Source organism: Schistocerca serialis, chromosome 1, assembly GCF_023864345.2.
Source record: "Schistocerca serialis cubense isolate TAMUIC-IGC-003099 chromosome 1, iqSchSeri2.2, whole genome shotgun sequence".
In the NCBI taxonomy this organism is placed as follows: Eukaryota; Metazoa; Arthropoda; class Insecta; order Orthoptera; family Acrididae; genus Schistocerca; species Schistocerca serialis.
Genome location: NC_064638.1, coordinates 69,395,787 through 69,416,740, shown reverse-complemented (window position 1 = coordinate 69,416,740; position 20,954 = coordinate 69,395,787). Strand labels below are relative to the sequence as shown.

At 40.8% G+C, this 20,954-nt stretch overlaps 1 protein-coding gene across 1 annotated transcript in view; it reads right to left on the bottom strand.

The window, feature by feature from the left end:
• Nucleotides 1-20,954, bottom strand: part of LOC126461592 (cell division cycle 5-like protein) — a 135,971-nt gene that overhangs the window by 88,502 nt on the left and 26,515 nt on the right. The window contains exon 3 of the mRNA XM_050096008.1: nt 11,234-11,364. Coding sequence (XP_049951965.1) covers nt 11,234-11,364 — 131 coding nt within the window. The remainder of the gene's footprint in view (nt 1-11,233; nt 11,365-20,954) is intronic.

Below are 20,954 nucleotides of genomic sequence, written 5' to 3'. Positions count from 1 at the left end.
AACAGTGACTCACTCTTATTATATATATTTACTAGACAATTTCCATAATGAACTGAAGTGGGAAAACCTGCAATAAATATGCAAAAAATGTATTGTTTCACCAGGACAATTTGACAGTTTTATCAAGGGCCATTGGAAGGAAAAAAAGGATGCTAGGGTTCAACACGCAGTTCGCAAGAAGATCATTAGAAATGGTCTAAACATTTGAAGTTGATGAACAACATTATATGTATATAACAGAAAAGGCTGCTAATTTTAATATTTATTTTTATTTTCACTGGACTGGTGTCTGGCTACATGCCCATCTTCAGATGACAAATGATTCACTATTGTTTCCTTGAAGAATTTTTATACTTTTTTTTTCAAATTTTACTTCAACTTTTTACTGCTTTTTGACACATCCTTAGTCTGTTATCAGGATGTGCTGATAACCAATTTAAAGTAAAAGTAAAAGTTCATAAAAAAAAGATACCTTTGCCAATTCTGTGGCGGTAAAACAGTAAATTATCTGACTGCTGAAGTTGAGCATGTAGCCTGATATTGGTAATGTAAAGATAAAATAACCAAAAAAAAAAAAAAAAAAAAAACAGCTTTGCCTGTGTATGATGTATGTTCATAATTTCATATCAATGGTGTGTTGGAGCGAAATGCGGTTGGCACCCTTGCACATACCTGTGTTAAATGTGTAACTGCCAGAAGTTTCAATGTTGTATGTCTGTTATCTATTGTTTAGTGCTGTATTGAGTAGAACATTGTGTTGCATAACTTGAAAATTTTGAAAGCCGGAGTTAGAGGAACAATGTGTCTGCATTAAATTTTGCGTGAAACTCAAGAAAACTTTTACAGAGACACGCCAAATGATGCAGGGAGCCTACAGTGATGAGTTCTTAAGCCATACTCAGTGTTAGGAATGGTTCACATGGTTTAAAATTGGCCAGACATAAGTTAAAGATGATCTTCGTTCAAGATGCCCTTCTACATACACTGATGACGCCCATAAATAAATTCTCAAATCTACAAACAGCTTTTAATATCCACCATTCTTTGTCGTACTTAGAAACAAAGTTGCTTTGCTACCGCAAATCACATGAATGTTTATAGAATTTCCATTATTTCACTGGTACTGTTAAGTTAAATGAGCATTCTATAATTAAAAATGCTGTATCTTTTGTAATGGCAAAACTTCATTGCACTGGAAATCCATAGTTAACGAACTTTCCTAAATTCACAGAATTTATTTGTAACTAACTACTACTCAAATAGGTTTGGTCATCAATAGAGAAATGCTTAAAAATGTATTATTCATCAGCTCCAGTGTAACAGGCACCAGCATAATGTATTTGTTAGCGTAACTGTCCAAAGTCCACATTTGCCTGGACACAAGCATCATCACAACTGATTATTATTTAGAAAAGTATTCCTTTATGCTCTCTTTCTCTCTCTCTCTCTCTCTCTCTCTCTCTCTCTCTCTCTCTCTCTCTCTCTCTCTCTGCTGTGTTAGATTATTAGATGGCTTGTATGTATTTCAGACAAATGGATAAATTGAAATTCTATGTCTTTTTTTATTTTCAATCAAATATTACCACCTAAAATTCATACAAATTTGGTGAATAATAATAGGGAAAAGGAATAGACTTCTAGAACTGTTACTTATTTACTCACAAACTAGTTCTTGGATTCAAGGAATAACTGAAAGTTACAACCACAGTAAAATAATGCACGACATACTGAGATACTGGTGACACAGATACAGACTTCTTATAAAGGAAAGCATTACATTTCGAAAATACACAGTATATTTTTACATTTTAAGGTTATTAGCAAAGTTTATTTTGATTTGTTACCTGTTTTCTGAAACATACATAATTAAAATTTTATTGAACAGTGAGGAAAAAGGATACTGCGTTTGTTAATTTAAAACTAAACTAGCATTCAATGCCATATGTTTATTGGTTTCAAGTACGTCCAGTAATGGCACATTTATGCTTTTTTTAAAGGTATATAGAATACCAACTAAATGCACATTGTATGGATGGTTGTCTGTTAAAACATGTTCCGCAAACATTGCATCTTTGTTTCCTAGTCTTTCCTGTCATTTTCCTGCCATGACAACCTAACTGCCACAACTCTGTCTGGCTGACACACACATACTTTCCTGTTCTCGCACATAATCTTACATATAGCAGTTTGTACCAAAAGTTACATTGTGTCTCTAATATTGAATACTACCTTCCAATGTTATTGTCAATGTAAAATGTTGGTTCATTCTTATAAAATTTTCCCTTTTCTGCAAGGCTATCTGAAATTTTACCAATCAAAAGCCCATGGATTTTAAATGACTTGATGCAGCTGGAAGCTCGAGAGTATGTTATCAGTATATATTGCCACAAAACCATGAATTCATATGTTATCAGTCACATCAGATCTATAGCCATTACTGAAAGTGAAAAGTTTGATTGTTCAAAATACTGTTTGACATTCTGATTCAGATAATGGAACAGATATGAGGTGATGCACCATGGAATTGTAAGCTGCATGTTTTTGATTTCTTGTGTGCTGTACTATAATATGTAATTTCCCAGCAGTATGGGCTACCGATAACTCATAACACGTAATATTGTTTGTGGAGTCAACTATTAAACACTTTATGAAAACAAAAGTGGAGACCGAGTGAGGTGGCACAGTGGTTAGCACAATGGACACATTCAAGAGAACAACGGTTCAAATCCGTGTCTGGCTGTCCAAATTTAAGTTTTCCATGATTCCCCTAAATTGCTTCATGGAAACGCCAAGACGGTTCCTTCAAACGGGCATGGATGACTTCCTTCCCATCCTTCCCTAATCTGATGGGACGCATGGCCTCACTGTTTGGTCTGCTCCTCCAAATCAACCAACCAACAAAAGTGGATTTACATACAGAAAATTTTATAAGACTTATTACTTCAGAACACTTGTTTATTGCTGTCAAACACGGAGGTGAATCACCGCATGCCTTAATAAATAACCAGAGTACTATGAAGAAAAAGACGGGTTTTCAACATGCCATTGATGAGCCACTACAACTGACAAACACATGGTGCTTCATAATGGTAATGAACCAATGTAGCAACTGAAGCTGATTACTCATGGTTGATAGAACATGTAAATGGTCTTTTGCCGGCATAATCAGTAGTCAGCTACCTTCAACATTTCCAGGCTACTATTGTTCATTATTTTAACCAGACACTATACACAGAACTTCATATATCCATATTGCATCTTGCTGAACTTTCAGAAATATACATTACAACCAAAAAATAACTGATTATTTCTATCGCTTGCTGCTTCTTTGTTTGCCAGTGGCAATGAATCTCTCTCCATATTGGTATTGTATTATTATACACACTAAAGCTTGCACAGGATAGAGAAGCATGGAGAGCTGCATCAAACCAGTCTCAGGACTGAAGACCACAACAACAACAACAACAACAACAACAACAACTTTTTTCTTCATTGCTTAAAATTTTTTATATGCTCATATCACTCCTTCCTCCTCTCAATTTTTGAAACATCTCTCATATCAATTATGAATTTCAGATAAAATTGCGATATATATCCTTCTAAAGGTACCCTATTACAATGAACTCCGGATTTACAAACTTCAATACATTTCATTGTATCGTGAAAGCAGTTCTTTAACAAAATAATCAAACATAAGATTCAATTTTGGAGTCTGAATTAATGCCTTTGTAAAGTGTGGTCATGTTCATCTGGAATTTCAGAAACAAGAAACTATAATTTCAACCTTGTAATTTATCAGTCTGGTAACTTGCCTTTAAACTAAATAATTTGTTGCCAAATTTTTCATTTCATAGTACACTCCTGGAAATGGAAAAAAGAACACATTGACACCGGTGTGTCAGACCCACCACACTTGCTCCGGGCACTGCGAGAGGGCTGTACAAGCAATGATCACACGCACGGCACAGCGGACACACCAGGAACCGCGGTGTTGGCCGTCGAATGGCGCTAGCTGCGCAGCATTTGTGCACCGCCGCCGTCAGTGTCAGCCAGTTTGCCGTGGCATACGGAGCTCCATCGCAGTCTTTAACACTGGTAGCATGCCACGACAGCGTGGACGTGAACCGTATGTGCAGTTGACGGACTTTGAGCGAGGGCGTATAGTGGGCATGCGGGAGGCCGGGTGGACGTACCGCCGAATTGCTCAACACGTGGGGCGTGAGGTCTCCACAGTACATCGATGTTGTCGCCAGTGGTCGGCGGAAGGTGCACGTGCCCGTCGACCTGGGACCGGACCGCAGCGATGCACGGATGCACGCCAAGACCGTAGGATCCTACGCAGTGCCGTAGGGGACCGCACCGCCACTTCCCAGCAAATTAGGGACACTGTTGCTCCTGGGGTATCGGCGAGGACCATTCGCAACCGTCTCCATGAAGCTGGGCTACGGTCCCGCACACCGTTAGGCCGTCTTCCGCTCACGCCCCAACATCGTGCAGCCCGCCTCCAGTGGTGTCGCGACAGGCGTGAATGGAGGGACGAATGGAGACGTGTCGTCTTCAGCGATGAGAGTCGCTTCTGCCTTGGTGCCAATGATGGTCGTATGCGTGTTTGGCGCCGTGCAGGTGAGCGCCACAATCAGGACTGCATACGACCGAGGCACACAGGGCCAACACCCGGCATCATGGTGTGGGGAGCGATCTCCTACACTGGCCGTACACCACTGGTGATCGTCGAGGGGACACTGAATAGTGCACGGTACATCCAAACCGTCATCGAACCCATCATTCTACCATTCCTAGACCGGCAAGGGAACTTGCTGTTCCAACAGGACAATGCACGTCCGCATGTATCCCGTGCCACCCAACGTGCTCTAGAAGCTGTAAGTCAACTACCCTGGCCAGCAAGATCTCCGGATCTGTCCCCCATTGAGCATGTTTGGGACTGGATGAAGCGTCGTCTCACGCGGTCTGCACGTCCAGCACGAACGCTGGTCCAACTGAGGCGCCAGGTGGAAATGGCATGGCAAGCCGTTCCACAGGACTACATCCAGCATCTCTACGATCGTCTCCATGGGAGAATAGCAGCCTGCATTGCTGCGAAAGGTGGATATACACTGTACTAGTGCCGACATTGTGCATGCTCTGTTGCCTGTGTCTATGTGCCTGTGGTTCTGTCAGTGTGATCATGTGATGTATCTGACCCCAGGAATGTGTCAATAAAGTTTCCCCTTCCTGGGACAATGAATTCACGGTGTTCTTATTTCAATTTCCAGGAGTGTATAATGATAAATATTTCTGCAACTGAAGTCTCAATACAGATACACATTATCCCTCAAGTGCTAGTCAGCAATGTGATATTGATAACAAGACATGAAAAAGAAATTAGTCACTCGTGTAGTTTTCATCTTTTCATATTAAAATACTAGTCTAAACTGTTATAACCCAACTTCTCACTAGATTTCAATGACTTCAGAGTGTTATTCTTGAAGCAGGTTCTTGCATTTCACCCTTCCTGAACCTTAAAACTTCAATTCTGTGACGTTCATTTTTTAATCTGTAACGCAGTATCTGTGGTTCATGGTGTGGGTTCCTGTAGTCATGTCCTAGTTCATGAACCACGGGCAACGTATGAGTGGCCAAGTAAGTGGTCCCGACAGTCGGGATACCGGTTACTTTGGAATAAGGCTGGGCATCTCGGACATATTCTGAGTCGTGGTCACCTTTGCGCTCATACGGCAAAGACTACCAAATCCACCGGTTAGTCCCTCAGCCATTAGGGGTAAAACCCAATGGGACTCAGGGCAAGTAAGGCCAGCAACCTGCTTCCCTGGTACTTTAAATATGAAGCTGGCAACAATCAGAGCAAAATGCCTCGGACCTTTGGAGGTGACGGAGTCCAACCTCTAACTGACAAACCAGGGACTCCTAAGATACGACTTGGCAAACAAATGGTAATGAGATGGGGAGCTATTAATATCAATAGGGACTACTCTGGGGAGAAGGTAGAGCTGGCAGAAGCTGCAAGTAAGATGGGGCTGGACATTTTAGCTGTTAGTGACATTCGGGTAAGGGGTGAGAAAGAAGAGGAAGTGGGAGAATACAAGGTCTACCTGTCAGGAGTCAAAGCAGGAATAGCACAATGGGGTGTAGGGCTTTACATAAGGAAAGAAATGGAACCCAGCGTAGTTGTAATAAGGTATGTAAACGAACGACTGATGTGGATAGATTTGACAGTGTCTAGCAAGAAAATTAGGATTGTGTCAGTATATTCGCATTGTGAAGGGACAGATCAAGATAAGATGGATAGTTTTTATGAGGCACTCAGTGATGTAGTTGTTAGAGTAAAGGACAAGGACAGTGTTCTGCTCATGGGTGATTTTAACGCCAGGATTGGAAATCGAACAGAAGGGTATGAAAAGGTTGTGGGTAAATTTGGAGTGGATATGGAGGCCAACAGGAACGGGAAACAACTCTTGGATTTCTGTGCCAGTATGGGCTTAGTAATCACAAACTCCTTTTTTAAACATAAGAACATTCACTGGTATACTTGGGAAAGCAGGGGAACCAGATCTGCCGTTGACTATATAATAACAGATCAGGAATTCAGGAAGGCTGTTAGGGACACATGTGTATTCAGGGGATTCTCTGATGACACTGATCATTATTTAATCTGTAGTGAAATTGGGATTGTGAGGCCGAAAGTGCAGGAGGTCAAGTCCATATGTAGGAGGATAAGAGTGGAGAAACTTCAGTATAAGGAAATCAGGCACAAGTACATAACAGCGATCTCAGAAAGGTACCAGTTAGTTGAATGTAGTCAATTACAGTCATTGGATAATGAATGGACAAGGTACAGGGACACAGTACTAGAAGTGGCTAAAGAATGTCTTGGAACAGTAGTGTGTAAAAGTAGGATGAAGCAAACAGCTTGGTGGAATGACACAGTCAAGGCAGCCTGTAAACGGAAAAAGAAGGCATATCTAAAATGGCTACATACTAGAACTCAGGTAGACAGAGAAAGTTATGTTGAAGAAAGAAACAAAGCCAAACAGATAATTGCAGCATCCAAGAAGAAATACTGGGAAGACTTTGGAAACAGGTTGGAGACTGTGGGTCAAGCTGCTGGAAAACCATTCTGGAGTGTAATCAGCAATCTTTGAAAGGGAGGTAAGAAGGAAATGACAAGTATTTTGGACAGGTCAGGAAAACTGCTGGTGGATCCTGTGGATGCCTTGGGCAGATGGAGGGAATATTTTGAAGAGTTGCTCAATGTAGGTGAAAATACGATCAGTAATGTTTCAGATTTCGAGGTAGAATGGGATAGGAATGATGATGGAAATAGGATCACATTTGAGGAAGTGGAGAAAATGGTCAACAGATTGCAGTGCAATAAAGTGGCTGGGGTGGATGAAATTAAGTCGGAACTCATCAAATGCAGTGGAATGTCAGGTCTTAAATGGCTACACAGGATAATTGAAATGGCCTGGGAGTCGAGACAGGTTCCATCAGACTGGACAAAAGCAGTAATCACACCAATCTTTAAACATGGAAACAGAAAAGATTGTAACAACTACAGAGGTATCTCTTTAATCAGCATTGTGGGTAAAATATTCTCAGGTATTGTTGAAAGGAAAGTGAGAGTATTAGTTGAGGACCAATTGGATGAAAATCAGTGGGGGTTTAGGCCCCTTAGAGGTTGTCAGGACCAGATCTTTAGCTTACGGCAAATAATGGAGAAGTGTTATGAGTGGAAATCTATGCTTTATAGATTTAGAAAAGACATATGACCGGGTTCCTAGGAGGAAGTTATTGTCTGTTCTACGAGATTATGGAATAGGAGGCAAGCTTTTGCAAGCAATTAAAGGTCTTTACATGGATAGTCAGGCAGCAGTTAGAGTTGACAGTAAATTGAGCTCATGGTTCAGAGTAGTTTCAGGGGTAAGACAAGGCTGCAACCTGTCTCCACTGTTGTTCATATTATTTATGGATCATATGTTGAAAACAATAGACTGGCTGGGTGAGATTAAGATATGTGAACACAAAATAAGCAGTCTTGCATATGCGGATGACTTAGTTGTGATGGCAGATTCGATTGAAAGTTTGCAAAGTAATATTTCAGAGCTAGATCAGAAATGTAAGGACTATGGAATGAAGATTAGCGTCTCTAAAACGAAAGTAATGTCAGTGGGAAAGAAATATAAACGGATTGAGTGCCAAATAGGAGGAACAAAGTTAGAACAGGTGGACGGTTTCAAGTACTTAGGATGCATATTCTCACAGGATGGCAACATAGTGAAAGAACTGGAAGTGAGGTGTAGCAAAGCTAATGCAGTGAGCGCTCAGCTACGATCTACTCTCCTCTGCAAGAAGGAAGTAAGTTATCTGTGCACCGTTCAATCTTTTGACCAACTTTGTTGTATGAGAGCGAAAGCTGGGTGGATTCAGGTTACCTTATCAACAAGGTTGAGGTTACGGATATGAAAGTAGCTAGGATGATTGCAGGTACTATTAGATGGGAACAATGGCAGGAGGGTGTCCACAATGAGGAAATCAAAGAAAAACTGGGAATGAACTCTATAGTGTAGCAGTCAGGGTGAACAGGCTTAGATGGTGGGGTCATGTTACACGCATGGGAGAAGCAAGGTTACCCAAGAGACTCATGGGTTCAGCAGTAGAGGGTAGGAGGAGTCGGGGCAGACCAAGGAGAAGGTACCTGGATTCAGTTAAGAATGATTTTGAAGTAATAGGTTTAACATCAGAAGAGGCACCAATGTTAGGACTGAATAGGGGATCATGGAGTAATTTTATAAGGGGGCTATGCTCCAGACTGAACTCTGAAAGGAATAATCAGTCTTAAATGATGATGACGATGATGATGATGATGATGATAATGATGATGACGCAGTATCTGATAAGAGTAATTCCAAGGCAAGCTGTTCTCTGACTTTCAGTCTTCCTTTAATCCCTGCTTCCTCCTCCATGGATTCTTCTTTCCAGGTTCTTATTCTGTCAGTAAATCACAGGAAAAAACAAAATCAGATTATAGAGGAGTTGTAAGTTTTCTGACCGTATATACACTATTACAATTCTGCTTATCTTCTCTACTTGGTTTTTGTATATTAGCTAAGTATAGCAACTGATCTACCTCACATTTTAAAAAACTGTGATAACAGAGCAAATCCTCACACCAGTGTATACCCACACTCAATTACAATAAAGTTAAAAGTTCTTTCTTCTATGGTTGTAAGTTCATTTGAGTCAATAACAGCTTTTAAATTATTGAAATTTAATTTTGGATGTTGGCATTTTCAAGGAATCTTACCATATCAACCTTTCCTGAAGATCACCATTCCTATAAACCCTTGTCTACCATATTCCACTTTCTGTAAACACAGACTGAATCTGTGCACAATCCCTAACAGAATACCAGTCTACCTACTCTTCTTGACTATCTACCAGTTTCTTAATAATGTTGTCACTAGCATCTTAACTGTAGATCTTTATTTATTTATTTATTTATTGTAACAGTTCTTCCATCTCTGTTAATTGTTTATCCTGCTACTCAAAAGTTTGCTATGCCAAAATCCACTGACTTATCTTCCAACATATGCAGCTGCAGTCCTATATGCCAAAACGTCTTAAGTTCTAAAAGAAACATGGATTACGGATTTGCTTTAAATAAGTTTCAGTCTCTTCAAATACTGGTAATTTTGGCATAGGACCTCAATTATATTTCAAAATGTTGGACTGTTATTGTAGTCTGTCACGGTAAATAACTGTACTGACTTCTAAAATATAAATTACACCAGTGCTGGCAATTCTAGCATTATGAACAAAGATATAAGTGCTACCTGGAATTCAACCTCCGTTTCCATGTGGCATGGATAGTAGTGCAAGTCACTACAATGACACAAACTGTAAATTAGTGTGCTTGCAGCTACAGTAACAAAAAGCCCCATTGCCTTTCATTCAGTTAGTGTAGCAGAATTGCCAAAAAAAAAGCCAAATATACAATCTGTTATGTAATATGGTTTTTAGAGGCAGAAGATTACAAAGCTGCTGACAACCATCACAACATTTGTGCTGTGTACAGACTAAATGCAATAAGTGAAGTAGTGTAGCATCATCAGTGGTGTCATTTGTTTAGGAGGTGAAGAACAGATGATCAACATGATGACAAAAGTGGCTGTCTGTCAAAAACTTATATAGTAAATTGATCAAAAACTATGAAAAAAGCATTTTGCGACTTTTCAATGTTTTGACAACTTTCAGCAGATTTCTGTGAGTGTTTTAAATGGAAGTGTGATAGACAGTATTGTAAGCTCTGTGCTTGTTGGATTCCTGAACAGAACTGTGAGTAGTGGATGACAAGGCATATGCTTACTATGCTAATTAAAAAGCATGTTAAATTCAGTCAACCTGAAAAGTTACAGCTACCATTTTTGGGATGCTAATGGAATTTTGTTTGTGGATCTACGGAACATGATAGGATACACAAAACAGCAGTTTACTGTGGGAGATCAAGAAAACAACAAAGCTGTCTAAAACAAGTGATGTTGTTTTCGAATTAAGGTGTGATGTTTCTGCATGGCAATGTTCAGCAACACTCTATCCTGCAACCACCAGGAATTGTTATATCAGTTCAAGGCTATGACCTGCCTCTCAGCTAAACCTCGGTTCCAAATAATTTCCACCACTTCATGCACATGAAAAACTGAAATGGCTCCAAACTTCTTGATTAATAAAGTACTTCAAAATGCTGTCAAGAGTTAATTGCATTCTAGGTGGCAGAACTTTTTGCAGATGAAATTTGTCAACTCACTAAAAGATGCAATTCATGCTTGAATCTGAAAGGTGAATTCAAAATTTTTCTTATAAATTTGTTTCTACAATTTCAGTATTATATTTATAGTCAATGGAGGAGGTTACTTTCCAGGGCATACTGAAGCACCAAATTATACAAAAAGCACAGTTTTAAGATTTTTCTGATCACTTCACCTGGAATATTCTAGCCCTTTCTTTACAGCTTAACAGAAATTACAGCCAGCATAACAGCAAGTGAACGTCTAAATATAATTCTTATATCAGCTATTAAATGTCTTTCTTACAATTACATTTCTTTTTGATTAGTACAACTAATAAGGAGCATGAGCCAAACAAGTATAGTGTGGCAGCCCATACATCAACACATTAAAAAAAGGAAAGAAAACAAAAATGTGGACCTAGAACCCACCATCCTCATCCATATCCTTTGGATCAGGTCTTGCTGGTTTTGTTTCAGGGTTTGGGTCAATCTCTCCTGGCTTTAATTTACGTGGGTCATCTGCAGCATCCTCCCCTTCTTCCTTCTTCTGTGCCTGGTCCCTTTAAAAAAGATGGGGAAAAGCTGTAAAGGGAGTATTTTTGTTTGGTATATGGGTCATTCCACAACATATTATTCAGACAAGCTCACCCACCACCCTAGAATTGGATGAACTGAGTTATTTGTTCTACTTTGGAGATGATTAACCATAACAATTTTTACCATTTTATCTCTCTGATTCTATTTTACGGCATTTCACAATGTGTTGGCACAGAATGACAGTGTCAAACAATGAAGCGTTACTTTTGAGGTTCTGCATCTAATTCGGTAAAAATGGAACCATTTAGGGTCACTTTCCATCTGTCTGTCCGACTGTTAAAAACTCTTTTTCTCATTATCAGGTGGATGTATTACGTTGAAATTTATGTCACATACCAAGGCCTATGGTGACTTGGTAGAGTAAAAATATGGAAACTGCATGTCAATGCAATCAAAAGACACAACTATTTATGTCACATATTTTGCTACTCACAAACTCACTCATCAAAATCTGTAAAGTATTTCCCATTGACTTAGAATCAAAACAATTGGCAAGCAGCAAGCTTTTACTGTAAAAGTAAAGAAAAATCCAAATATTGTTAATTTGTAATTATATCACAAGAAAAAAAATATTTTTTTCTCTAATCATATCCAACTGTCCGTCTGTTAAGATAACTTTTCCTCAAGAACAGGTAGAAGTATCAAGTTGAAACATATGTCACATACTAAGGTGTATTGACCGTTGAAGTGTATATGCTTCTAAGTCAATGCAATAAAAGGATAAGGCAACTTATGTAACAAATTTTCATACTCGCAAATTCATCCATTAATACCTATACAATACTTCCCGTTCCACAGTGTCATGAAATTTAGCAAGAAACAAGGTTTCACAGTACAAAAAAGGAAAAATAAGCAGAAAATTCTTATTTTGTTATTAAATCATGCAAAAAACATATTTATTTTGTCATTTATTCTCCAACTTCCAAGTTAAAAATAAAACATTCTCGAAAGTGTTGGAAACCCCAGGACCAATATCTTACCAGTATCAGTATTGATAAGAGCAATAATCATAGAGATTCTCAGTTCCAAGGATGAATGAACTGTCTACAACATAATTAAGTTTGTACGAAACCATCAGAGCTCGAGTCCTACTTGCACATGGCCAATCTTTTATTTATAACATGAAATTTGGCAGTTGTGCACTCTATAGTATAAAGGACTTACATTTTTTTGTATTTTATTTTGCAAAAAATATTATTCACCACAGCAATGAATATATCATAAAGGGGAACTGATGATTCCCACAATTTTCCTGCAAAGTGATCCTCAGATCAAAGTCTATCACTTGAGAAAATAAAATTAATGTTTTTTTGTTCCTTCATTATTTATTGGTTTTGTAACAGATAATTAAAACAGAAAATAAAATTAATGCCTTTTTGTTCCTTCGTTACTTGTTGGTTTTGCAACAGATAATAGTTTTTCATTTTTTTTGAGAACATAAAATAATCAACTGAAATTTCGAAGGTCCTGGATAATATCCTCGCATTTGGGCCAACAGAAATAACTGTAGAGGTCCCGAAGGACACACGCATCACATGGTAACGTCATTTCATGCTGTGATTTTCATCTTATAAAATTGAAGTAATTTTATCTATTGAAAGAAACTGTAACTGAGTGTTTCACTTGCTAACATGAAATACTGAAAAGGAAAAAAAAAAACAATAACAATAAGATCATGAAAAGATAGACTGCTACTCACCATACGCAGGAGGTGTTGAGTTTCAGTCAGGCACAAGGAAAAGATTGTTATACATTTAAGTTTCTGGGCAGAAGGCCATCTTCTGAAGTAGAAAATAGGCACACATTCACACAAGCACAAAACTCTCTCTCTCTCTCTCTCTCTCTCTCTCTCTCTCTCTCTCTCTCTCTCTCTCTGTCTCCCACACACACACACACACACACACACACACACACACACACACACACACAAATCTGCTGTCTCAGGCCACTGAGGCCACACTGTAGACTGCAATTGCACCTGGTCACCTGATGGGAGAAGCCATCTGGCATGGGTGGTAGGTGTAAGGGCGACACTGGGAAGGGGGGGGAGGGGTGGGGGAGGATAGCACGGCAAGGGTGGAGAGAGTGTAGTGCTGCTTGCTGGAACATGTAAGGATTGGTGGGGACAGGATAAGGCTTCTAGATGCAGTTGAGAGATTTAGGATTGCGAAGGGAGGGGGAAAGAAGTGGAAAAAGAGAAAAGTAGAGAAGAGGAAACAAGACTACCGGGTATGTCAATGGAATAGGAGGCAGTGAAGTGCTGGAGTGCGACAAGTGAACAAGTAGGTGAAGGTTGAGGCCAGGGAGGTTATGGTTCAAATGGCTCTGAGCACTATGGGACTTAACTTCAGAGGTCATCAGTCCCCTAGAACTTAGAACTACTTAAACCTAACCAACCTAAGGACATCACACACATCCACGTCCGAGGCAGGATTTGAACCTGTGACCGTAGCGGTCACGCAGTTCCAGACTGTAGCGCCTAGAACCGCTCGGCCAACCTGGCCGGCAGGGAGGTTATGGGACAGCGTGTTGCAGAGAGAGTTCCAAACTGCACAATCCAGAAAATCTGGTGTTGGTAGCAAGCATCCAGATGGCATGGACTGTGAAATAGTCACCTAAGCACATCACATAGTCTTGTGCAGCATGTGCAGCAACTGTGTGGTCCAGCTGTCTCTTGACCATTGTTTGTCAGTGGCCATTCATGCTGACAGACAACTTGTTATTTGCCACACCTGTGCAGAAAGCGTCAAAGTGGTTGTGGCTTAGTTTGCAGACCACATGACTGACTGCCTTCACAGGTAGCCCAGCCTCTGATGAGACTGGAGATGACTGTGATCGGTCTGGAGTAGGTGGTGGTGCGTGGATGTACGGGACAGGTATTTCATCTAGGTCTACAGCAGGGACATCAGCCATGAGGCAGTGGGCTGGGAGCAGGGAAGGATAAGAATACTGCGTAGGTTCGGTGGATGGTATAATACCATTGTGAGAGAGGTGGAAAGTATAGTGGGTAAGGTATTCCTCATTTCAGCACACAATAAGAGATAGTCAAAACTTGGTGAAGAATGTGATTGAGTTGCTCCAGTCCTGGGTGGTACTGAGACGGGGGGATTGCTACTTTGTGGCTGGATGGTGGGTATGTGGGAGGTGGTTGGGGACTGGAGAGACAAGGCAAAGGAGATCTGTTTCTCGACAAGGTTGGGAGAGTAATTTGAGTCTTTGAAAGTATCAGAGAGAGACCCTTGGCATATATTAATAGTTTTGCAGTATGTCACAAAAATTTGTCATCTGAGAAAAAGAGTAAACTCTGAAGTTTCTGCAGAAAATTTTCAGAAATATGCTGTGATTCAAATTACAACTAAATGAATCTGCAATTAAAAGAAAAGTATTCATACTTAATAATAAAACTGGAAAGATTAATGTGGCTTACACTCTGGTGTAAAATATCATTCCGAGCAAGCACAAATTAGCAAACACAAACTTCTTCAGAATACAATCAAAATGCCTCATCAGGTCAATAAAAAAGAATAAATTTAATTTTAGGAAACTATGTCTTCATAAAAACAATTTTAATCTGAGTGCTGAGTGGCCATTTTTGCACTTGGGTGTGAAAAAAAAAAAAAGTGTGATGTCACAGAATGGGAAGATCAATGATTAGCTCAAAAGGAATATTATCTGCATAGATTTGTTTCAGTTTTGTAACATTAACATCACCATACGTAGTTTGTAAATATTTAAACAGAACATGATGTTAAAATACAATTTATGGATCTTCAGGACCTTCACCATCATTCCATTGGCCCAAATGACAACTTCTGCCCTGTTCCCATTCATTATGTGTTTGATGATACAGAAAAGCATACGTGGTCTATTCAGAAAAAACATGTTACTGTTATGAATTATGTCCACCGTATGGAGCGCTATTTAGAAACTGAATTAACTAGGCCTTTCTTTAAATACTGTTGGTTGAGTCTGTTTCTTTTATAAGTTTAATCACTTACAATTTCAATTATGTCAAAAGTACATTACTGAGAAACCTCGAAATTTTGATTATTTATCTTGTGATCTCAAGAAAAAAATTAAATATAATTATTTGCTATAAAAACAAAAAAATAACAAAAATAAATTAATTATATTTTCTCATGTAGTAGACAATAATTTTAGAATCATTTCACAAATAAAAAATTTAAGGAATATCCCTTCCTCTTTGTTTCATATTTGATATAATGGTAAACTGTGTTTTTTACAAAATGAAATACAAAAGTAAAGTGTAAATTTTTTTCCAGTCTTCGTGGTTTTACTTAAAAGTATGAGCTTTTTCCCTACACTTCTTATACCGTGCAGTACACAACCTGCATATTTCACTTTATTTGGATGATAAATAAAAAAAAAGATAATTTATTTTTAAAAGGCATCAAATGTTATTTTGTGCCATAACAATGTTAAAAGCAACAAAGCTATCAAATTTTGAAGTTGCATAAAATAGAAAATGAGAGAGAGGAAATGTTAAAATTCGATATGACTGTTAATCATATCCAGAGGGAAAATAAATAAGCAAGGTTTCATCAAAATCTAAAATAGTGTGTGAAAAACTGCTTTTTTTCTCGTTGGACTAACATACAACATATAGGCAATAGTGAACTCTCAGGGTGCTTCCAGTATAGCTACCACAAGATAGGCCATGACTCGTGCACATGAAAAATGTCAACTCAAATGACAGTACAGGAAACACAATAACACTTTAAAGAGCATGTATTTCCATAACTACCCATTTTTCCAGAATAAAATATTTTCAGTTCATTAGCACATTATTTCATCACGAAATCCCAATTTCCATTTACCACTGTTAATAGTAGAATTTATTACTGTTGCTCAATTTTCATTTAACAATGGAAAATCCAGGATGGAATAATGAGAATGTTATGGAAAGGATACTTGCCACACACAACATAGTGGAGATGCTGAGGAAAAGCAAATTGGGTGGTGTGGGTAACGATGAGGCGGGGCAGAGAGGGGGACAGATAGCAGGATAGGAGTGGTGGACAGTAAAGTACCGCTTGTGGGAGCATACAGGAGGCCAGGAAGGTTACGGGAATGTAGCAAATATTGACAGGAGAGTTCACACCTGCACAATTCAGGAAAGCTGGTGTTGGTAGGAAGGATTCAGATGGCACAGGCTATGAAGCAGTGTTGCACACTGTGCTCAGCAACTGGCTTGTCCAGATGTTTCTCGGACACAGTTTGTCGGTGGCCATTCACGTGGACAAACGGCTTGTTGGCTGTCATGCCCATGTAGAATGCAGAACAGTGGTTGCAGCTTATCTCACAGATCACATGACTGGTTTCACAGACAGCCCTTCCTTTGATGGGATAGGTGATGTTTGTGACAGGACTAGAGAAGGTGACAGCAGGAGAATGTGTGGGACAGGTCTATTACAGGGATCTGAGTCAAGGCGCAAGGTGTTGGTAGCAGGAGATGTGGGGATGAGTACCACTGTGGGAGGGGTGGGAAGGGTAGTGATTAGAACATTCCTCATTTCAGGTCATGATGAAAGGTACTCGAAACTCTGGGGGAGAATATGTCCTGGGTGGTACTGAGTCACAAGGGGAATGCTCCTCTGTGGTCAGACAGTGGGACTTTGGGTGTATTTGGGTGACTGGAGAGATAAGGCATGGAAGATCTGTTTTTGTACAAGGCTGGGAGGGTAATTATGGTCTGTGAAGGCCCCCAGTGAGACCGTTGGTATATTTTGAAAAGGACTGCTCCTCATCACCACAGATGTGACGGCCACAGGTGGCTGAGCTGTGTGGTAGGTACTTCTTGGTATGGAATGGGTGGCTGCTGTCAAAGTGGAGGAATTTTTGGTGGTTGGTAGGTTTGATATGGATGGAGGTACTGATCTAGCCATCTCTTTGGTGGAGATTAACATTGAGGAAGGTGATTTGTTGGGTTGAGGAGGACCAGATGAAGTGAATGGGGGAGGAAGTGTTGAGGTTCTGGAGGAATGTGGATATCCATATAACAAAGATGTCATCAGTGAATCAGAACCAGGTAAGGGTTTTGAGATACTGGGTGGTTAGAAAGGGTTCCTCTAGACGGATCATGATTAGGGTGGCACAGGATTGTGCCATGTGGTTGCCCATAGCCATACCCAAGATTAGTTTGTAAGTGATGCCTTCAAAGAAGAAATAATTGAGGGTGACAATATACTTGACTTTGGCAGATTAGGAAGGAGGTTGTAGGTTTGGAATCCATTGGATGTTGGTAAAAGTAGTGTCCAATGGCAGCAAGGCCATGGGCATTAGGGATGTAAGTGTAAGGGGAGGTGGCATTAAGTGACAAGCAGGCTACCATATGATCAAGGAACAGGAACTGTGGAGAGCTGGCGGGGGAAATGGTTGGTATCTTTTATATAGGGGGGCAGGTTGCAGGTAATAGGCTGAAGGTATTGGTCTACAGGAGCAGAAATTTTCTCATTGGGGGGCACAGTAACCAGCAACAATGGGGCATCTGGATGGTTGGGTCTATGGTTTTTAGGAAGCATGTAGAATATAGGAGTGCAGGGAGTGGTAGGTGTGAGGAGAGAAATGGACTCTGGGGAGAGGTTTTGGGATGGGCCTAAGGTTTTGAGGAGAGACTGGAGATCCTGCTAGATTTCTAGAATGAGGTTACTGCGGCAGGGTTTGTAGGTGGATGAATCTTGCAGCTGGCAGAGCCATTCAAAATGACAGTGATGCTAGCTTTGTTGGCAGGTAGGATTATAAAGTCAGGATCACTTTTTGGGTGGTGGACTGTGGTTCTTTCTGCAGAAGTAAGTCAGGCAGGGTTCAACATCGGTCTTTGGTTGAGAATGGTAGGATTGGTGGTGAAAAACTGTTTCCACTACAGGGACTAGGAGGCAGAAAGAAGGTCTTTAACAAGTCCTGCATGACTGAATTTGGGAGCAGGGCAAAAGTTGACGCCGTCTGTGGGACAGATGCTTTTGGAGGAAAGGTCTTTTTAGATTCTGGATTCTGCATTGTTGCAGGAGGAAGATTTTGAGGTTGGGGCAAATGTAGTAGGTCTGCAAGTCAGGGTTTGTCAGCTATGGGGGATGTGAGGGAGGTTTGGAGGTTGTTGTAGAGGTGATGGATAATAGTAGTCCAAAGTGGGAGTAGAAAGTGAATATGGTGGAGAGTTTTTTGATGTGGCATTGTGCACGTAACTCTAGTTCCGGGAGGGCGAGAGTTTCACTGGGCGATATGAGATCCAGGAATTTAGAATTGCATAGCAGTAGAATTTCATGGATGGAGAGGAGGTACTGCAAGGAAGTTTGGCCCTGACTGATATGGTTTTGCAGGACCACTGTGGAAGGAGGGGTTGCAGCTGGTGATGGGTAATTTGATGGGCAGGGGCAGAGGGGGGGGGGGGGGGGTGCAGAGGGGGGGGGGGGGATTCCATGAGCCAACCAACAATGCAAGAACAGTATGTGAGACTGGGTTCTGGCTAGGAACAGGGAAACTTTTTGATTGACACAGATGGGAGGAGTAGGGTTTCCTGGTGGAGGATAAAAATGCGAAAAATATGTAAATAAAATAGAAATAAGTCCACAAAATTCGCAAAAATACACCAAAAACATGGCAAAAATTATGAAAAGGGTTAAGTAGGTGAAGTATGGGAAAACCAGATGAAATCTGAGGAAGTGAGCCAATAGTGAACGGCAAAAACCAACTGAAATTAATATGAAAACATCTTGAATTAAAGAAAAAAATAAATAAAAAGATTGTAATGTGGGTTGCTGGTCTGTTAGTGGATGAGTGTTTGAAGGGAGTTGGCACCTGTGACCAGACTACATGAAGTTAGTATGTGCGGAAACTGGAATAGAGAGGAGAAGGAGTGTGGGTGTGGGGGAGGGGTTGGTAGGGTGGGATACAACTTCATATGCCACAGGAAGGCACAGAAAATAATACCCAAAAATACAAAAGTGTGTCGCAATAAGAGTGATCAATTTGACGGTCTACGACACGAGATGCTGCACCAACATTAAGAGTGGTCCTGTAGCAATCCGTTGCACATAGCCGAGATGGTTAACACACTGTGGCTCATAAGTAGAGTGTATAGTGCGGTTTGGTAGGTGGTAGGAGAAAAAAGGACAGACACTGAGTACAGTCATGTATTAAAAAATAGTTACAAAGGGAAACAGCATTGGGTTACAAGTTGGACGAAAAGCCACAAGGCAAAATCAAACAATGGAAAATCCAGTACAGAATAATGAAAATGTTATGAAAAGGATAGTTGCTACCCACCTTATAGTGAAGACACTCAGTCGCTGATAGGCACAACGAAAAGACTGTCAAACAAAGCTTTCGGCAAAACAGGCCTTTATCAGAATTAGACAACACACACACACACACACACACACACACACACACACACACACACACACACACACACACACTCACGACCACACTCTCTGGCTGCCAAAACCAGGCTGCAAGCAGCAGTGCATGATAGGAGAAACTAACAGGGTGATGGGGGTAAGAAGGAGGCTGGGGCAGGGAGGGGGAGGGATAAGAGGCCAGGGGTGGGGGACAGTACAGTACTGCTTGTGGGAGCATGCAGGAACGAGGTGGGGAGAGGGTAGCGCAGCTAGATGCAGTAGGGAGGTTAGATGGTGGGCAGAAGGGGGTTGTGAAAAAGGAGAGATGTAAAAATACTGTGGGTGCGTTGGTGGAATAGAAGGCTGTGTAGGCTGGAATGGGAACAGGGTAGGGGATAGGTGGATACGAGACAATGACTAACAAAGGTTGAGACCTGGAGGGGTTATGGAAATGTAGATTATACTGTAAGGAGGGTTCCCACCTGTGCAATTCAGAAAAGCTGGTGTTGGCGGGAAGGGTCCAGATGGCACAGGCTGTGAAGCAGTCATTGAAAAAAACATCATGCTGGGCAGCGTGCCCAGCAACTGGATTGTCCAGCTGTTTCTTGGACACAGTTTGTTGGTGGCCTTTCATGTGTACAGACAGCTCGTTGGTTGTTAAGCCCACATAGAATGCAGCACAGTGGTTCCAGATGTGGTTGTAGATCACATGGCTGGTCTTGTATGTAGCCCTGTGTTTCATGGGACAGGTGCTGTTGAGACTGGACTGGAGTAGGTGGCGGTAGGAGGATGTCTGGGACAGCATGTAGGCCTATTACAGAGATATGGGCGATGAGGCAAGGGGTTGGGAGCAAGGGATTGTGTAGGGATGGACACGGATATTGTGTAGGTTCGGTGGGCGGCAGAATACCACTGTGGGACGGGTGGGAAGGACAGTGTGTAGGATATTCTGTATCTCATGGCACAATGAGAGGCAGTCGAAACCCAGGCTGAGAATGTGAGTCAGTTGCTCCAGTCCTGGTAGCGCTGAATTATGAGGGGAATGCTCCTCTGTGGTTCAAATGGCTCTGAGCACTATGGGACTTGACTTCTGAGGTCATCAGTCCCCTGGAACTTAGAACTACTTAAACCTAATTAACTTTCCTAATTAACCTAAGGACATCACACACATCCATGCCCGAGGCAGGATTCGAACC